This window comes from Rousettus aegyptiacus, unplaced genomic scaffold, assembly GCF_014176215.1.
Source record: "Rousettus aegyptiacus isolate mRouAeg1 unplaced genomic scaffold, mRouAeg1.p scaffold_m13_p_2, whole genome shotgun sequence".
In the NCBI taxonomy this organism is placed as follows: domain Eukaryota; kingdom Metazoa; phylum Chordata; class Mammalia; order Chiroptera; family Pteropodidae; genus Rousettus; species Rousettus aegyptiacus.
The window spans coordinates 68,737,265-68,757,523 of NW_023416295.1; the positions used below are offsets into that span (position 1 = coordinate 68,737,265).

Genomic DNA, 20,259 nt, shown 5'->3' on the forward strand with positions numbered 1-20,259 from the left:
CTCTCTGGCTGATGCTCCCAGAATTACTTTAAAGAAGGACATGTGAAGGAATAAGATTTTAGTGCTGGGACTGCTAACTCAACTCCTCCCTCCTTTAAAAAGAGAAGTAATTAAAGTCTTGAGAAAGACATAATTGAGAATATGGAATGTCACAGAAACAAGGACTTGAAACTCTTGTTTTACAGCTCCATGTTTTCCTGAAAGGCATAATAAGTACAATGAGCTTAAAACTGGCAAGTCTATTAGCTCACTGTTATCAGTGACTTTAGATCATGGGGTTCTCCCTCATGTGACTTTCTATGGCTTTGTGGTATGTGTATATGTCTCACTTGATGAAACCACACTTCAGCGTTTATTGTGGTCGCTTTACTGTTCTTGGCCTTGAGCCGATTTACTGGCGCCATTGCCAAAATGAAGACATTCAAGAGGGGCAAGGGCAGTCTCTCCTTCCTCAGGCAGTTCTGTGGATGCTGGAGCTGCGCGCACATCTGGCTGTCTCTTGAGCAGACTCTCTCCCTCTATGCAGACAGCCTATGCCTCTGAGCTCATTATAGCTCTAAGTGTTCGCTCTCGGATCTGTGCTTCACACATTTTCTTTATATGCTTTGTTTTTCATTTTATGAACAAATCGATAACTAGACTTATTCTTTATTGCACTGGATTAGTTTTATTTATTCCGTTTGAATTTGATTAAAAAGCTGTCAAACGTAAGTCTACATTTTTATCAGCAAAATAGTTTTACAAAACTGGATATGAGACGTATTCAGCTAGAACATACTTTTCAAAATAAAACAATGTTTGATATATTCTAGACAGTTACCCTTTTGTTTATCTATGACAACTGAAACTAACCATCAAATGGATAAAGCAATCCAAGTTTAGTCAAGTAATCCTTAGGGCATATGAAAAAAATGCCTTTTAAAAAGTTTTTTTTTTTTTTCTGGATTGATTTAATGTAATTCACCAATAAAACATCCTCAGAAGCATAATAAAAATTCTACACAAAATGACATAGCCAGGGAAAAGAAGGATATACAGTTTGATGAAGATTCAAAGTGGACGTCAACATTAAAAATGAACACTCATGTAATTTCTGTATAATATAAAAATCAAAATTGCAGGGCACTAATTTTTCTTCTAATTTATAAGACAGCATGTTTATGATACTGCAAATAGTGTGTATTTTAAAAAAAGCCATATCCAATGGCAAATGTTTTGAATTGTCATTTTTCTTTAGAAAAATTGCCATTCAACATGTATTTGTAAATTCCTCTATAGAGAACCAAGGATAGCTGGAATATATTTACACATACAAAAATGTTCTTGAAAGATGAAATATGTCTATTTTGGTTGAGGACTTGACCTCCTTTGTTCTATTTAAAAATTGTTAATTTCTGCTTTCCTTCCTTTTTTGGTTCTACTCAACTGTAAGTGGGAGTATGGGAATATACATGAAGCAGCCAGGGTAGTGAGAAGACTCACCTGTGAGACACATAGTCTCAACCACACTCACACAACTGCACACACACAACCACATACTTACTGCCCAGGAACAACCATATTTTGGATATGTGCTGTACTCTGAATATTGTGGAGCATGCATAATGTGAGCCTAGAAGTGCTAGAAGGAAGAGCACTGAAGAGGTTAATGTAGAACACATATAGGCAAATATTGTCAACTATTTTATTCAAATGTTTGGAGCTTAAACACAAAATCATCATTAAGTTTTCACAAAATGAGGCATCTGTCGCTTGAAAAGAAAAAAATATTTCAGAAATATGTTTACAGAAATGTAAAAATATTAGGCATCGAGACAGATGTGAACATATTCGGTAACTTGTCTTGTCTGTCAGTCTTCCTCCGAGCCGAAGATCTTACTGTACTCACTCAGCATGAGCTCAGCTATCTGGTTCTGGTATACCATGTGTATCGCCATGTTCCCTGTTTCATGTTCTGCTCGCAGGAGGGTGGGTCCAAATACGATCCCTAAGCTTTGTGTGGACATGAGGTTCTTGGAGGCTTTGGCCACTATCCTATGGAGAAAGGGAGAGAAAAAAGAGAGAGAAAAGAAAGATTTCATTGGTGTTTAAAGTAAAATTGTAGCTACTTTTGAATTATACAATCCTGTGTTCTTGAATTCTTTTTTTTTTTTTTTTTTAATTTCAATTTATAGAAAGAAAGCAAGGGCAGTGATTGGCTTGGAAAAAACATAGAATGCGACACAAGCAAAAAAGTTTTCTAGTTTCAGATAAACAACAACTACCACAACATTATTGAATCTTCTACTCTATGCTTTGCTGTGTGGACGTAGAACTTGTGACTTTTGGGGGAAAGGTTCAATGCCTTGTACAATGTTTTAACCCCATTGTGTCTAGCCATTGTAGGTGCTCTATAAATGTTTTTGGAATGAATGAATAGATAAATTGACAGCAGAAACTACTATGGAGCATCAATGAGATTCAGTCTTTGAAGTGTTTATAGTCAATGGAGGAAACAGGCAAACCATGCAAAAAATATATAAAAATGCAAACACAAAACATAAAAAATATAGGAATAATTAATAATGGAAGGTAGACATAAAGACTGAGAAAAAATAAGTTTTTAGTGATTAGTGTGAGTAAAGTATTCCTGACAAATGCTGACTGGAATATGTATTGTAGAGAAGGTAGGTTCTGAGACATTAAGGTGGATGGCAAAATTCTAAGTGTCTTCATTCGTTTTGGTCAGCCATTTTAGCACACATCTCAATAAAATGCTAGATATGGTTTTATTAGTGGTAATGCCTTGCCTGCTTCAACACTGGACTCTTATAAAGCCTCACTTTATAAACTGAAACTTTAAATATGTTTATTCTTAAAACTGAAGCTTGCTTGGCTTTATATTAAAATTAGGAAGAGTGAGGGTTTAGCGATATGAAGGAAATAGTGATATCACAGGGAAAGAGGACAGGGCACTAAGAAATACCAAACCCTGCATTCTACCAGACACCCTGGCTACTCATGAGTGTAGAGAATAAAGCGAAACAAAGGATGATTTTATTGGAAAGCATCAGAGCCCATTGTGGAACACTGGCTTGCTGGATGGACTTTGGAGGATACCTTGTTTGGCTTATGTGGACCTACATAGTCCCTGTCAGAGGAGGCAGGAAAACTTGCTTTATTTCTATCCCTTTGTAAACCCAATCTTTGAAATATTACTTCTGTGACCAAGAGGCTGTGCTTTCTCTCTCCCAAAAGAGATTGAGAAGGACAAGAGTCATCCGTTTGTGACTCCCAACAGTACAAGTTCATGGTCAGCAAAATGTCCTAGACCTGATCAATATCAATAATAACCACATATTATTCTAAGCAATTTTATTGTCTCACTTAATCCTCATAACAATCCCCTGAAGTAGCTTCTATTATTAAGCCCATTTTACAAATGAGGCCAAGAACACAGAGCTGAGGTTCAAACCCAGGCAGCCTGGTTCCAGGGCCTGTAAATGCATTATTGCCATGGTATGTGTTATGACTCTTATGCTTAATAACTGGCTGATTTTTCACTCTTCCAGTTCCTTTCATAAGAAGGTCTGGATTTTTATTTCTTACTGTAGAATTGTGATCGACAGCCTGGATCCAATAGATTCATTGTGGGCAAAAACGACTCTCAAAACTGAACTGAATATTCAAGATATTCTGTCTCCCGTTTTCACTTCTTTTGCTTTAAATGAAGAGCATTTGTACCTGTGAGGACTGTTGGCATGGCTACATTTCTGGAAGGGAATTTCATATTTTTAGAGCATCAGTGAGTTATCTGAGACTCCAAGTTTAAAGATTCCTCTGGAATATAAAAAACTACGCCATATTGCTACTACATTTACCAAAAGTCAATAGAATGACTTAAACATCCTCCTAACCTAGAATATGGGCAAATGGAGTGGGCTTTTGCTTCCTTTTAACATACCTGTTTACCTTGGTTTAAGATTTGTCATGAGCCTCTCCCAGACCTCTTTATTATTAAAGTTATTAGGAAGATTCACTGTGAAGTGAAGCAGATTTTCTCTCTTGGTTTTAAAGTAATACCTTTTTGTGATACCAACTCCTTCAATGACTCCACCACACACACACACACACACACACACACACACACACACACACACACACCACAGATTGTTAAAGGCAAATATGGAGAGAGATAATATAACTAATCAATTAAGAGTGCCTACTAGGTAAAAGTTATTTTAATAACTTCACTCAGTTGTAGCAAAGTTGATAAGATTTATCTAATGGAGCACAGGGCTCAGAGGTCACTGAGTATGGAGAAGGTAGAACCAAAAGCAAGAAAGTGCTAAACATAGACTGAGAAATGGAGATATATTTTCTGTCTTAAAAATGTTTATAATTTTGTTTGGTAGGAGGAACAGTGAGGTCTGGGATGGCTGGGAGCCAGAATTGCTTCAAACTTTCAAAGGTGAGGCTAGAAATCAAGGGAGGCCCAAGAGCTAATTATTGGAGGGGGCAGTTGCGACTGTCAGAAAGTGATGAGGTAGAAGCTGGAAGAGATCTGTAGTATCTGGAGGAACTTGGGTCACTGGAAAAGTAATTTAGCTCTTCAAGGCACACCAGAAAAATACAGCATGTGAGACTCGGGCCATTGGGGGAGAGACAGAGGCTGAAACAGGACGAAACTATTTATCATTTTCCCCAGAGTTCTTTTTATTTTTCTTTCTCAGCAAAGGTCCTGGTCTTTGAATCCAGAGCAGGGCCAAATCTAGAGGAGAAAACCAAGACTGAGTTTAAATAAGATGGAATATAGGCAGCTGGAGCTGCGTGTTGGCGCCCGCCTTGGGTAAAAGATTCCCTATCTTAGCCAGTGGGTCATGGAAGAGAACTCTTGTAATGAATTTCTGCCAGTGCATCAGTTTCCTGCATTTCCTGTGAAAAATGTTCACTTTGTGTTAATATGGAACAATCATGTATAAACATAGAGCAATCATTCCCATGCAAACCTGTATCTTCTGTGTCCATTTATCTGCATGCTTTTCATTTGATTTTAATAAAACAAGTTTTAACTTATGAGTGCTTTAAAATAATCTTATCATAAGTAGATTTTACTAAACGACATATAGTTTTGTATTTTTGTTATACTTGCATTACTGTAGGTTAAATTTTCCTATTGCAAGTTACTTGCAACAATCCTTAGAAAAATTAAATGTAGTTAAGAAAGAAATGTGAATATGCATTATATAGAATACATGCCATCTTGCTTATTCACTGGTACAAAATGTGTGCTTCTCTGTGTGTGTGTGCATATAATACACATTTCATTGGCAATTTATGCTCTAAATATCAACTAACTAGTAGTTGGTGCAATGAGAACTCAATCAATATTTAGTCAGAAAAGATGCTGAGAATAAAGACTAATTTGGGGTAGAAGTCACCAACTACTAAACCATATGATTCATGTAGATAGGCAAATTTATTTTGGTGTCAATATGTAAATTAGATTAGACCTCTTTCTAATAGACATTAGAAATATTAGGATAGATATTTCTAGCAAAAAAGGCCCTCAAGCAAGATGTCTGGGAAAATGTATTAATACTGTTATAAACTTCATTATTCAAATGTGAACTTACCTACTCTCTATCTCAATAGACTCTAAAATAGTTAAGTGATTGACTGATTTAGGATCACATAGGAAGTCAACTATAATTTCAAAATATAGCTAGAATACTCTCTTACAAAATTATTTAAATCTTTTTTTTTTTTTTTTTTTTTACCTCAAATAAACAGATATCGTAATTTCCACTCTTGCGAGCTGGGCACTGTAAGTCCCATTATTTCTGAAGCTTTCACTAGTGAAATATATGTAGAGGAGAAATACAAGCTATTGAAAGAAATAAAAGCCCTTCATGGAAAAAAATTCAATCTAATATCTAAGACGGAAAACTCTCAAAAAAGGTTAAGTCGTACTTCCAGTAGTTTAAAATGAAGTTGAGTTGTATTATTAGGAAGGGGGGAGGGGCTGGAATCTGATTCAGAAATCAAATACAAATTTGTTATGGGTTTGGCAATACCTCCAGGGTAGCTTTCATGAACATGAGTTCTGCAAAACACCATTTCTGTGATATACTTCACAAAAATAGCATTCCAGAGTAAAATAAGTGTTGAAGAAAACTGTACGCCATTTTTTTTCTTTTTGAATATTCACAATGTACAATAGCATAATAAAGGCTCTGACAAGTCCTACAGAAAGTATCTTTGCTTATCTTGTGTGACTCATATGTTCTTTAACTTACTTGAATGTTGTAGATTTTTCTGAATAACAATAAGGAACATATATTAGGAAATGTTGCTCTAGTTGCTTTGCTAAGGACAACTAAGTAAGTCTGAAAACATCATGAATTTTATACTTCTATGCCACCCTGGCTTCAGAACTCTGTAGCAGCTAACTCAAAGAGGTCAGATTGTGGTCATTCCTGGTAGGTTCCACCCCTCTGGTGGGGCTTAGATTTCATTAGGCCTTAGACTCCATGACATTGCTATAAATTTTTAGCTACAATTTAACCTATTTTCAGCAAAGAAATGACAGAAATTCTTCATCTATGACAACAAAAACCAAAGGCAAAAGAACACATCTGAAGGAAAACGGTGAGAGCGAAGACATGGCTGAGAGATTAACGTACAGTGAATTGATGGATGGCTAAGAAGGTGCAAAAAACATTCAGAGCTTGGGTCAATATTTTAAAAATCTTCTACATGTTTGTTTACTCACCATTAATTTACTCCTTGGAAATCCTTAGAGCAAAGATACCTGATTCTAAGCAACATGAAGAGCTCAAAGTTTAGTGCCTGTGAATGTTTGACTAATAGGAAAAAGACCCCAAAGCACAACTCTTGAAAAAGGCTATTTATTAATACTGCTTAGTTTAAAATAGCTTGACAAAATAATTATAATTTTATGAATTTGTTCATGAAATAGCACTTGATATATGTTCATCGTAAAAGGAATTCTTATACCAGTAAATAAAATTTAAGTTTATAAAATCTTGAAGTGGGTAAGAATTCATTTTTCTGGCAAGAGCTTAAAAGGGTGATATATAGTTTACAGCATAAAAAGGAGAGGAAATGCCAGAGCTACTTTTTGTCGGGCCCAAATGGAAGGAGCAATGATCCATCAATTTAAGATTATTTTAGAAACAATCTATAATCCAATGCTACAGATGTTGGACCTCAGACAAAAAAATCCTCGCAGCCTTATGCTGGGTAAGTTTTTCCAAGAGTGAGCTGAATTGCTAACTCAAAGAAATTTCTTAGTTGTTTCAAATCACAGCCAAATGACTCAAACTGAAAGAAAGCTTTAGTATAAAACTCAAAATTATTGCTGAATTAAGAAGACCAAAGCATTTAATAACAGTCCAGCTCTAAACAAATATATGGATGCAAGCTTCCTTTTAAGTTTGTGCTTCGCTGTTACCATAGTGACTTGCAAAGGAAGTTGAAAGCCACATAATTGCCTGCAGGACAACTCTCAAGTTATTGGAAGTGTATTAAAAGTGTTCCCTCCCCTATCTCTGAAATGCTGTGAGTTTCCAACACATATACCTTTAAGGTGGTTTAACTTGAATGGACAAAGTGTGGTGGTAAATGTACCCTTGCCATCAGGTCACACCTGGCTTGCAAAATACAGCCCAGCCACTGTATGTGAAATGTTAATTGTGACTTTGACCGCTTAAGTGAAAGAGGCTGTTAAAAATAGAATAAATTTTCAATGAGCTCAACTTCTGTTTCCTATGAGCTATAGCTACTTTGGGGGAAATTCATGCTAACCATATGCTTGCCTACCTTCAATTTGCACAAACTATACTGCTGCCTACTCTGAACTTTTTTTTTTTTAAATAAGATTGAGGATTTAGCAGAAATTCCACTTTCTCCCTTAAAGTCATGGCTGTATGTCAGAGAAGATGTTCAAATATTGCAAAAGCAGAAGAACATTCACCAATGTGTTTGTATTTAATACTAATGTGTTTCAAGGTGGTCATTCACTGATAATTGAGCCATTTGTATATGTTAATTTATAAATAAACTGGTTTAAATAATTGTAAAGTCTTTCATTTTATATCTAAATATCATATAATTATTATTTTCTAAAGCAAGTTAACAATTATCCTCCTAAATGGAAATTATTGCTATATTGACATTTTTGCTTTTAAATAATCTTTAAAGCCTTGCGTATTTGATTCTCTCAAAGCATATTATAGAAAAGGAGTTTTCTATGGCATTTGTATATTCATAGCTGCCATGGCCTTATTCTTTGCACTTATTAAATAATCTCCTTGCCCTGATTTCAATGCTGAAGATTGAAACATTTTCAATTATTCACTTTATTCATATTTTCATTGATTGGGCATTATAGTGCAATTCTAACTATCTTTTAAAGTAATATTCATAATATCTAATGTTAGGAGGACTGATAGAGTGAAAAGAGTGAATAGTCATAGGCTTCATTCAACATGACTTCTTTCTGGTTGAAATATGTACTCTACAATGTGACAACAACCATAGGTAAAGTGAACTATCATAACCAAATTCTTTACATAAGCATTATCAAAAAGGAACACTAAGTTGTTGCTACTTGTTGAATATTATCTGCTATCACTGTACTTCAAATATATCAGTTTTCAAAGACAGATTTTAAAATCAGCTTTGATTTCTTTATGATTATCAAGTAAAACATTGAATTAAAGTTTAGAAAAGTATAATAAAGAAAAAAATCGACCAGTAACCATAAATCGTAACTCAATGTAACCATTATTTACTTACAAAAACCTATGGAGTACCTACTTGGTGCTCTATAATGTTCTGGGTGTTGGAGACAGTGTAATGAGCAAAATAGACAAAGTCCATGCACTTATAAAGCATATAATCTAGCAGGAGAACCAGACAACGGACAGTACACTAATGATGTATAATGTGATTTTAGGCACTGAAATACATCAAGAAAAACTAAGAAAAAGAGAAGTAGTCATTTTTCCATTGACCTGGGGACCTTTCAAAAAAAATTCTAATGTCCTCAAATCCCCAGACATTTTTGTTTACTTAGGATGAGTGATGCCTGGCTGGCTGCAGGTAATATAGCCTGCTAGATAATTCTCATGAGCAGAGAGTGGTGAGAAGTGCTACACATAGCAGACAAGGTACTCAGGAAGCCCTTCTAAGGTAATGACACTTGGGCAGAGACCTGCTTAGGCACACACACCTAGGGGAGAACTCCAGGTGGGGAAGAGTAGGTAGAAAGCCCAAGGGTGAGGTTGTATGTACTTGGTGGATTTAGGAATAGAGAGGAAGATATTGTGGCTGGAGCCTGGGGACTGAGGTGAAGGAGGTAGGAAATACTGTGGAGAGACTTATGGAACTTGGTATGGATTTGTGATTTAATTCTAAGGATGATGAAAATCCATTCTCTCGTTTTGAGCAGGAGAACGACACTGCCCAGCATTTAGGTGATATAAATGTATAAATAAATAATTTACTTACATATTGATTTGAGAGAATCCTTTCTATATAATTATATATCCAGCATTTTCCCCTTCTATCATATATATACTCATATATTTACTCATTACCTTATATGGGAAATAATGGGTTGTGTGCTATAATTTCTTAGTTTGAGTGAAATTGATATAAAAAATAGTCGTCCCATGTATTCTTCCCCCACATTTTGGAGTATTTCTTTAGGCAGTGGTTCATAACCAGGAGCAAATTTTGCCCTTCTCTCTCCCCTCAACCCTACTCTGTGAGGTATTTGGCAATTGCTGTAGACAGTTTTAATTGTCATGACTGGGTGGGCTTGAGAGTTGCTACTGGCATCTAGTGGGTAGAAGCAAAGGATGCCGCTAAATGTTCAGTGATACACAGGACAGCATCTCCACAATGAAGAATTATCCAGCCCAATATGCCAGTAGTGCTGCTGTTGAGAAACCCTGAGTAAAATAGTAAAAATGTGACAACTAGATAAAAGGTTCTCGAACTTTACTGTTCATGAGAAAAATTTGGAAGCTGTGTTGAAACAAATTGCTGAGTTCCAACTCCAGATTTCTGATTCAGCAAATCTGGGGAGGGTATCTGAGAATGTGCGTTCCTTGCAAGTTCCCAGATGGTGATAATGCTGGTCCAGAGATCACAGTTTGAGAACTCGCACTAGATCATTAAGTTATGTTTCTCCTTTTCTTAAAATATGATATGAGATGTTAGCATATTCTACAGTATGTAACGTGTATTCCTTTTATCATTATTATCATTTGGCATTATTTTTTTTAAAAAAATTGCCAATGAGATAGGTAAAAAATGACCCGTCCTTTGAATTTAGGATTCTTTGAGTTTAGGCAATGGGGAAAAAGTAAAAAAAAGAAAAAAATCCTAAAAACTAGTTATGAGGATTTTCTCTTCTGTGAATAATACTGTTCATATCTTCTGCCCCTTTCCTATTGAGAGCTTATCATTGTTTGTTTGATCTATCTTATTTATTTTATATAATAAAACTAATACATAGTCTTTGAAAAAAATGTACTAATCAGGAGTATAGAGCAAAACAGTAAAATCCTTCCTTGTTTCCTATTCAAACTCTTTCATGATAACTATAATTAACAGATGGGTGTTCCTTCTGGATATTTTTCTATCTATCCATCTACCTATCTTCTTATATATATATATTTTCTTTTAAAAAATGAGATAAAAACTATATAAAATGCTACAATTTGCTTTTTAACCCCCTTAAGTATATATTATGGGCATCTTTCCAAGTTAGTATATATAAAAATACCTCATCCTTTTTAAAAAAGTTGTTACATCTCATATATGGAAATACCTTAGTTTACTTAACCATTCCCCTACCAGTAGGTTTTAGGTTGCTTCTAACTATTTGCTATTACAGACAATGCTACAATCAATATCCTTCTATATGCAGATTTTGGAGTTTTTTTTATGTATGAAGAAGTATGCATTTCATTATTTTTGTTCTACTTATATTCTCCCAATTCTTTTATTCCTTCATTTTATTTATTTAAACTTTTATGTAGTATATCTAGCATTATTCCTTTTAGAATTTCTACTTTGTTTTTGTTATTATAAAATTCATCCATTTAAATACATCAGGTAAATATCATTTATATTTATAAATATTCATTTATATTTTATCCTAGTTTTTAAAAAATGATTTCATTTTCATATCCTCTAATCTATCTTAAAAATACTTTACTGTGTGAAATGTGATGGTAATCCAAATTAATTTTCCCCCCAAAGCTAGCTAATTTCCCCAATAACATTTGTTGGATAAATCGCTCATTCTCTATTAATTTATGATACTACATTTTTGTTCAGTTTCCTATACTAACAGATACACACACCTGGTACATCCTACTCTATAATTCCATGTGTATTCTAAATTAATACTTTGTTTTTTAAATAATTGTAACTTTATTATATATTAGTAATATTTCTCCTCCCATTTTTTTTCTTTTTCAGGCATGAAAGAAAATTTTCTGATGAATTTTTTCAGGTGAACACAGTGAACCTAAAGAAATTGAATAATATAATAAAAGCCATGTAGTAAGTAGCAGCACCTAGATTAAGAAGCAGATCTTTATTATTCTGGGATATAGATATTTTTTCACTGAATAACTATGATTCAAGAATTTTAAATTTGAAATTGAGGGCTTCCTAATTGTGAGGTCTGAGGTCTGAGGCCTGTGTACTTGGAAAAGAAGTGAGTTAGAGAGTCAGAAAAAAGTCTTGGGTGACATCTTTTAATCTTTTAACCACCTAATTCACATCCAAGGATATATTTATAAAGATGAGAAGGGTTTTCAGGTGGAAGAAAACCCAAATTAATAACCATTACTTTTTTCTCCAGATTCACACAGTATTTCAAACCTCTGAAAACATTTATTTCTCATTGTGAATGGAACTGCACTCTTGGTGAGATAAACTGAGAACTTCAGCTATATTTTCTCTTAGGCATTGTCTCTCAAGCTTTAGAATGATTTTAGCTGTTCATATTTGACCATGTCAGCAGTAAAAGAAGTCTTAATTTTTATTCCTTGAGCTCTGCTGTTTTACTAGTACCACTTATAATATCGCCATCCTTGGAAGGCTTGTCCTGAATTTAAGGAAGAAAGGTTAGAAACTATATTACATGCTGAGAGTATTCTTAGAAAGGAAAAAAAAATTGTCAATAAATAAAATACCAGAATTTGTTCAATCAGGCATTTAAAGAAACTAGTAACATTTTATACAGAATATTGGGGGTTGTGCATGGATTAGCATTAATTAGGCCAAGTAGAATACGGATTATTATAATTGTGAGATATTAGTGAAAATGTAAGACTTAAATATTTGCCTTATAATGTTAGATAAAACTAAAAGGAACACTTGTAATATACAAGGTCGGAATTCATCAATTTCTCTTTTATTTTTCCTTTTCACATAGGTGAAGAGAATAGCTATTTCACTTCTCACTAAGGGCACCTAGTTATAGTAGTTACTTGAAAACTATCTCTGTTTCAAAGGTCCCAGAACATACAAAAGAGAATCAGTTGCAATTTGGGTATCTTAATTCAATTGTCCCCATTTAATCTTACTTTCTGAGGAAAATTAAGTTTTAGATGCTTTTTACAGTGACTTGACTTTAAGAGAGACACGGCATAACTGGAGAGCACCAAGGCGAACGTGCCTGGCAGAGTGACATGTTCTCACTGGTAAAGGACTGAAGGAGTTTGATTTGAAAAAAAGAATAGTTAGGGAAGCCATGATGACTGCATGCAAAAAGCTGTGACATGGAGCAAAAAAATCAACTGTCCTTTTGTAAATCTAGTTCCTGGAATTGGCTCAGAGACCAATTTCAGCTCCATGTGAAGAATTAGATTTGTGAAAATAAACTAGGATGCTTCAAAAGATTCATATTTTTTTTTATAGAAAGTTTAGAAAATTCAGACAAGTTGAAATAGAAAATAAAAATCCCTCATAATCCCATCAATTAGATATTACTATTTGGTTGGTATAGATTTTTCCATATTCATTCTGAAAAGGTAGTAGGAGCATCTATCAAGGTTATTAAATATTCTGTATATTAAAAGGCCATAAGTTCCCCATCAGGAGGTATTCAGAGATGCCCAAGATACCTGTATTGGATGGCAAGTTGAGTAACATTTAAAATGTGATTTGGGCTACCAGATTAATGATGAAAGAATGGACAAACTATCATTCGAGATGAAGTATAATAACTAATGTTTCTTCTCTATACTTCTTTGTACCTCTTGCCTTTTCCCAAGATTCAGTCAACAGCATTTTTTGACCTCAGTGGAGGGATGATATGGCAGAAAAGAAGAGAAAATTCTTGGATTTTTGCAAGCTAGAGCATTTGAATTGCAAAGAACTGTATTTTTGAGTTTCAAAAGTATAAGTCCAAGGACTCAGAGTTGCGGCTGTGGCCTAACCAATAGATCTAACCAATTGGAAAGTAGATGAAGAGCCTGCTGCCAGAAAAGAAAGATTTTCTGGACTGGGAGAAGGAAAGTTAGGGAGAAGAGAGCTGAGACTTTGGTGAGGTCCCATGGAAGTGATGAATTCCAAGCCCTTCCTACCCCAGTTTCCTAGGGATATAGGCTGATAGAAGGTTTGAAGACCTGAGATCAGACAGATTCTTATTTGTCTTTTTGGAGAAAACTTGGGGATATAGCAAGATTCCAGAGTTCCTTATGTTCAACATATCAGAGATAGTTAAATAGAAATTACTGCATGGTATACTGAGGCAAAGGTAGCATTAGGATAGCTTCACGAAGTTCTGCGTGAACAATGACTGAAAGCTATACCTGGGATTGGAAGTTGAGGATGATGACAGAAAGCGGGAAGGGATTGAAGACCAGCCTGGCTAGGTGATGTAAGCCAGACATATTCTATTGTGTTTATCTGCTTTATTATCTTTCTTCTTTAGAATGTAAACATATTAAGCACAGGGCGTTATTTGTTTTTGTTTAATGTAGTATCCCTAGATTAAGATTAGTGTCTGGCTCATAGTAATAAGTGCTCAATAAATATTTATTAAATACTATATAAATAAATGCTCTCTCTGCCCACCCTAGCCCAAATGCTTGGGTCATATGTAACCTTCCAGAACTAGAAATGGGACAGAAAAATGTCTAGAAGACACTCTGAATTGACTAGATTGAAATCATTTAGAATGGGGCCTTGACAGAGAAATTAGATTCGATTATGGCACGATAATAACATTTCTCACACTCCTGAATTTCATACCTACTTCAAGATAATAAGAACACAAAGAAAGAGATGAAGAGAGCTAATATTTTTCAAGAGCTTGCCAAGGGTCTGTAATCATGAAGGGTGTCTTTTTTCCCCATGTACTATATGATGAGTTTCCAACATTTATGCAGTTTGAACAAAACGGGTGAGAAGAGTTTAGAATAGAATGCAATTTTTACCTGATTTATATTATGGATGGTTGAAGTTAAAGAAAATGACACCATTTTTCTTGGTCATCTAAAATCTGACCATCACATTCTATTTTAGGTAAAATGCTTAATTTATCTGCAGAAAACAGCAAAATGTAGATTTGGAGCTGGGTCACTTGCTTGCTGGCAATGAGGAGTCTGTCAGTGGTGAGAGGCAAGTACGGTTGAGTCTTGGCACAAGGTAGCAGTCCAATTGTTAAAACTCTCACTGATGTTAAATTCGGATGTTATATCCATGAAGGAGAGAATAGTATTAGCTATTTAAAAATAATGGTAACAGGTTGTGGATAGTAACTACAAGATCAATGAGATTGAAGGACTATTACTAAGCACCACCGATACTCCACAAAAAAGGTGTTTGCAATTATAGGGGCCTTTACTCTGTAAATCAGAGTTGGCCATAGAAGAGCCCATTACAGAACTAGGCTCCCTGATAGCAATGGAGATGAAAAGACAGTAAAATAATAAAGATCAGATGGTGGACTTAATTGCTAGAAGCCAAATAGATACAATTATAATAATAAGCAGCAGGGACAGAGTGACAGCCAAGAGGACTTAACTCACAGGGAGTTTTGAAGATGGTTAATGGAACATGGCATTCCCCAGGAGCACAATAAATAGAGAGCCAACAAGGATGCTATTTAGGTTATATCACTATATTAGAATAATACATCTAGTGGTTGTTTTATAAGCTACTGATGCTTCCTGGGCACTTGGGGCTTCTTGGGTCTAGGGACCAGAAGGCAAGGAGAAGAGTGACCTAGTCAGGAGTCTAGTCAGAGGTCATTAACCTAGATCTAGTGAAGGAGTTAGGGTTATTATTACACAAATAGGGATAAGGAATACTATGTGTGGCATCCAGACAATTCACATGGGGCCTCCAAGTTCTCTGTCACTCAGTTTTTGTGGTTAATGGATAGGGCAGAAATCCTTATCTATGAAGATATGGTGATCAGGAACTTGGACCACCCAGGGTGAGCATCACTGCATTGGCTCAACTGCCATGATCAGCAGAGGTGATAACTGAGGGTGAGGTGAATCTAGAATGTATAGTGGAAGAAGGAAAAGATGAGTGTGAGTTATGGGCTCAGGCCAAGCTTTAGCTGTAGGGCTTGAGTTTGTCCTACTAAAGCTTCTTTTTCAAAGGCTTCCTTGGGAGGCCTCCTGAAGTCTTGGGGGAGCGGTTCCCCAAACATACATACAACAGGTGGGCTGTGGTGGATACAAGGTGTTCTGCCCACATTTTCTTGTTGCTCCAGCTCCAAGTGTTAGTCATCAGTCAGCCCTTGCCAGGTTTCCCTCAGTTGAAGACAGTCTCACCCCAACAGACTCTTGGAGACAACCCTTGCTAATAACTGCTCACAGTGAGAGTAGAAAGGCTGAGTCATTTTGATCCATCTAGAGACAACTATGATGGGCCATAGATGCTCCAGAGCTCATGAGGGTCAACCAAGCTTTGTTGGGCCCACAGCATAGTGTGATTTCTCTTTCTTTCCCATCCTGCTCTACCTCTCTTTCTGTTGATGTTTGTAGGTAACTGGTGCCATGTTAAATTCAACCTGCCATGTGCTCTAGAGAATCAGAGAAGCTCTAATAGAAGGAGAACTGGTTTGTGAAAGAGGAGACTTGAATTCTAGTCCTGAGTCCAGCCCTGACTAGCTCAGTGTTTGTTAATCTTTCCCTCCCACTCCAAATTAATTTTTTATCATCAAGAAAACTGGGCTAAAAAATCATCAGATTTGTATGGATGCACAAAAGACCCAGAATTGCCAAAGCCATCCTGAGAAAAAAGAATGAGGCTGGAGGCATCATTCTGCCTGACTTCAAATTATACTACAAAGTAACAGTAATCAAAACAGCATGGTATTGGCAGCAAAACAGACACATGAACCAGTGGAACAGAATCGAGAGTCCAGAAGTAAACCCATATTTATATGGGCAAATAATTTTCAACAAAAAAGCCAAAAATATACAGTGGAGAAAGGAAAGCCACTTCAATAAATGATGCTGGGAAAACTGGGAGGTCACCTGCAAAACACTGAAACTAGACTGTTGCCTATCATCGCACACAAAAATTAACTCCAAGTGGATTAAGTACGTGAATATAGGACCTGAAACAATAAAATGCATAGAAGAAAACACAAGAACTATACTCAAGGACCTTAGACTCAAAGAGGATTTTACGAATTTGACCTTAAAAGCAAGGGAAGTAAAAGCAAAAATAAATGAATGGGACTACATCAAACTAAAAAGCTTCTGCTCAGCAAAAGAAACCATCAGCAAGGTAAAGAGACAACCATCTGAATGGGAAAATACATTTGCAAGCAATGCCTCCGATAAGGTCCTAATAGCCAAAATATACAAAGAATTCATACAACTCAATTACAAAAAAAAAAACCCAAACAAACAAATGATCCAATCAAAAAATGGACAGAGAACTTGAACAGACACTTCTCCATAGATGACATATAAATGGCCAACAAATATATCAAAAGATGCTCAACATTGCTAACAATTAGGGAAATGCAAATCATAACCACAATGAGATACCATCTCACACCTGTTAGGATAGCTTTAATCAACAGGATAAGTAATAACGAATGTTGGAGAGGATACAGAGAAAAAGGAACCCTCATACACTGATGGTGGGACTGTAAATTGGTACAGTCACTATGGAAAACAGTATGGAGGTTCCTCAAAAAACTAAGAATTGATCTACCATATGACCCAGCAATCCCTCTTCTGGGTATTTACCCCAAAGACTTGAAAACCCATATCCAAAAAGATATTTGTACCCTGATGTTCCATAGCAGCATTATTCACAGTGGCCAGGAAATAGAAGCAACTGAAGTGTCCTATGATAGATGATTGGAGAAAGAAGCTGTGGTACATATATACAATGAAATATTACTTGGCCATAAGAAGAAATGAAATACTGCCATTTGTGACAACATGGATGGACCTTGAGATAATCATGCTGAGTGAAATAAGCTACACAGAAAAAGCTGAAAATCACATGATATCACATATGTGGGATATATACCTAAAAGCAACAAATGAACAGGACTAACAAACAGAGACTCATGAACATAGACAATGGACTAGTGGTTACCAGAGGGTAAGGAGTAAGGGGGAGTGGGGAAGTAGACGAGTAAAGCAGGTCAAATATAGGGAGGTTCGGGGAGGGTGAAGTGGGCAAAGGGGATCAAATATATGGTGGCTGAAGGAAATTGGACTTCGGGTGGTAAACAAACAATAGAATATATAGATGTCAAATGATAATGTACACCTGAAAATTATATAATTGTATTAAGCAATATTACCCCAATAAACTTAATTAAAAAAAACTGGGATAAAACTATCATGCTTTATGTATAGTACTTTACATTTTCTAAATTTGTTCTGGTCATTCTAGAGCAGAGATTCTCAGTTCTTGCTGCATGTTAATATCATCTGTGAAGCATTCAAAACCATATCAAAATTTGGGGCTAATACCCATGAAGATTCTGTTGCAACTGTCTTGCAATGAGGTCTGGATTTGATAGAAACTCTGAGTATTATTCTATTGTGCCAGGGGAGAGAACCACTGTTCTAGGGAGAACTTGTAACCTGGAATCTCAGAATCTTAAATTCTTCTTCCTCATGTATTGACCATGTGGTCTTAGATAACCTTATTGGTTCTCTGACCCTTAGATTACTTGTCCGAAAAGTGAATTTAATGGCAAAACTGACCTCATGTGTTGTTTTGAAGGTAAAGTAAAAAATGTGTGTAAAATTTTTTCCAAATTATAGAACCATGCATTTCTATGATGTGTGATTACATTTGCTTCTGCAAATTGTTATTTTATAAATGAAGAAAGGGAGAGTAGGACTCATTAGTTTTCTGCTCTGGCTAGAGCTTTTAAAAAAGCAAAGGCATTACACAGAGATTCTTATTTAGCAGTTCAGGGTTGAGGCCCAGGTCTCTAAGTTTCTAAAAAACTTCACTGGCAAATCTGGTGTGCAACTGTGTTAAAAAACTTCTTTGTTAAATGACTCGTCTGAAAGTCACACAGCCAATTAAGTCAAATAGCCAAGACTCAAATCTGGACTTTTTTCATGCCTATCTCATTTTTATCTGCTATTATCCGTGCTGAATTTTCATTCTTGCACGTCTTATCATAATATTATATGTTAGTCATAAAATATAATAATAGAGATAAGAGGGATTTTGAATTTAAAACATTATATAAATATAATGTGCTATGATTATTAAATATTAAAATAATGACTCTTATCCCATTAGAACTAAACCATATGATTTGTGTGCTTTTAGTAAGTGAAGGGTAAAACTCTGTAGGTAACATAAGATATTTTTAAGATTATATATGAACTAAGCATAAATTAAACAAAATGACACCAAGGCTGAAATAATGGAAGCAAGCACAAAATGAAACATTTCAGTGAATTCAAAATAGAGTAATGTACTGCTACTGTACTGCTTTCTTATCTTGAACATGCTGACTTAATCTGGCACCATGAAGGAAGAGAAAAGGCTAAAGACAAAGAGAAGGATAAGTAGAGAAATGAAGATTATTTTAGTGTGTTCATGACCAGGTCATTCATATTTCTCATATAGCCTGGAAACGATCTCATACTTATTGGAAGATGTGACCTTTAAATATTCCTTACTTGCAAAGAGACAAATATTATAGAAGCGAGGTGTTAGCTGGTGGAGTCATCTGTCTTGCCTGCTCTTAGAATGGGGGCTGCCACAGGGGGAGTGCAAGATGAACAAACGTATTACATATCCTTTCTACTTGCAGACTTTAGTAAGCTTTCTTTAACAGCTCTGTGATTTCTTTAACATAGCAAATCTTTAATCAGTCTAGATATGTTAAAATGTGATCTTTTACAGTGAATTGACCTGAGTTGAGTACTTGAGTTGAAATGTGTATATTTTCGCCTCAAAAGCTGACTTATAGGGAAAAAAATCAGATATTCTATGAAATACTTTGCCTTAGTGACAAGATGTTTTGGGGGAAATCATCCAAGCTTGAAATAAAATCTTTATTGAAAGTAATTCTACATTCATGCCAGTCAGATACATTGTAGGATTAGACCAGATATCCCAGGGGAAAACTACAGTATATGCACCAGGCAGAGTTGATTATTTGGACCTCCTGTCAGTTCTTAACTTCCTGACAATGGCTGAAGCATTCACAGCCACTACAAGTCTGTTTTTATCTTTATTTTGAGAGAAAGTTAATATACTTTACCTTAACTATGCCAAATGTACTGGAAAATAACCCAGTAATAAGATACACCCTGCCTACCAAGTAATATCTGTATGTAGAGACCATTTAGTTATGCATTTTAAGGAAACAAATACAAGCAGCAAATGACTGAAAGATATTGTGATTATTTTCTTCTGCTTGAACTTTTAAATTTTCCTGGCAAAGCCTCCTGTGTGCTGTTTTAAAATCAATATGTATACATAACCATGGAACCAAGTAAATGACTTTCATTGTAAATTCTCTTCGAATGGCAGGTCAACCTATATTATTGTTATTGTTATAATTATGATTATTATTATTATTATAGCAATTCATCTATCAATGTTATTTGATGTCAGAAAGAAAGACACAGGTGTTCCAGGTGACATTTGGTACCACTTAGAGAATCAACAATAGCTTAAGATATCATTTTTGAAAAAGTCATAGATAGGCCTTATCAGTTCTGTTTTTTTTTATCTTGTTTTTTGACATAATCAACA

At 35.4% G+C, this 20,259-nt stretch overlaps 1 protein-coding gene across 1 annotated transcript in view; it reads right to left on the bottom strand.

The window, feature by feature from the left end:
- Positions 1–1,670: 1,670 nt before the first annotated feature.
- ARHGAP15 (Rho GTPase activating protein 15) overlaps positions 1,671–20,259 on the bottom strand; it is a 584,899-nt gene continuing 566,310 nt past the window's right edge. Inside the window, exon 14 of the mRNA XM_016136367.2 lies at positions 1,671–2,034. Within this exon, the coding sequence (XP_015991853.1) occupies positions 1,851–2,034 (184 nt within the window). The 3' untranslated portion in view covers positions 1,671–1,850. The remainder of the gene's footprint in view (positions 2,035–20,259) is intronic.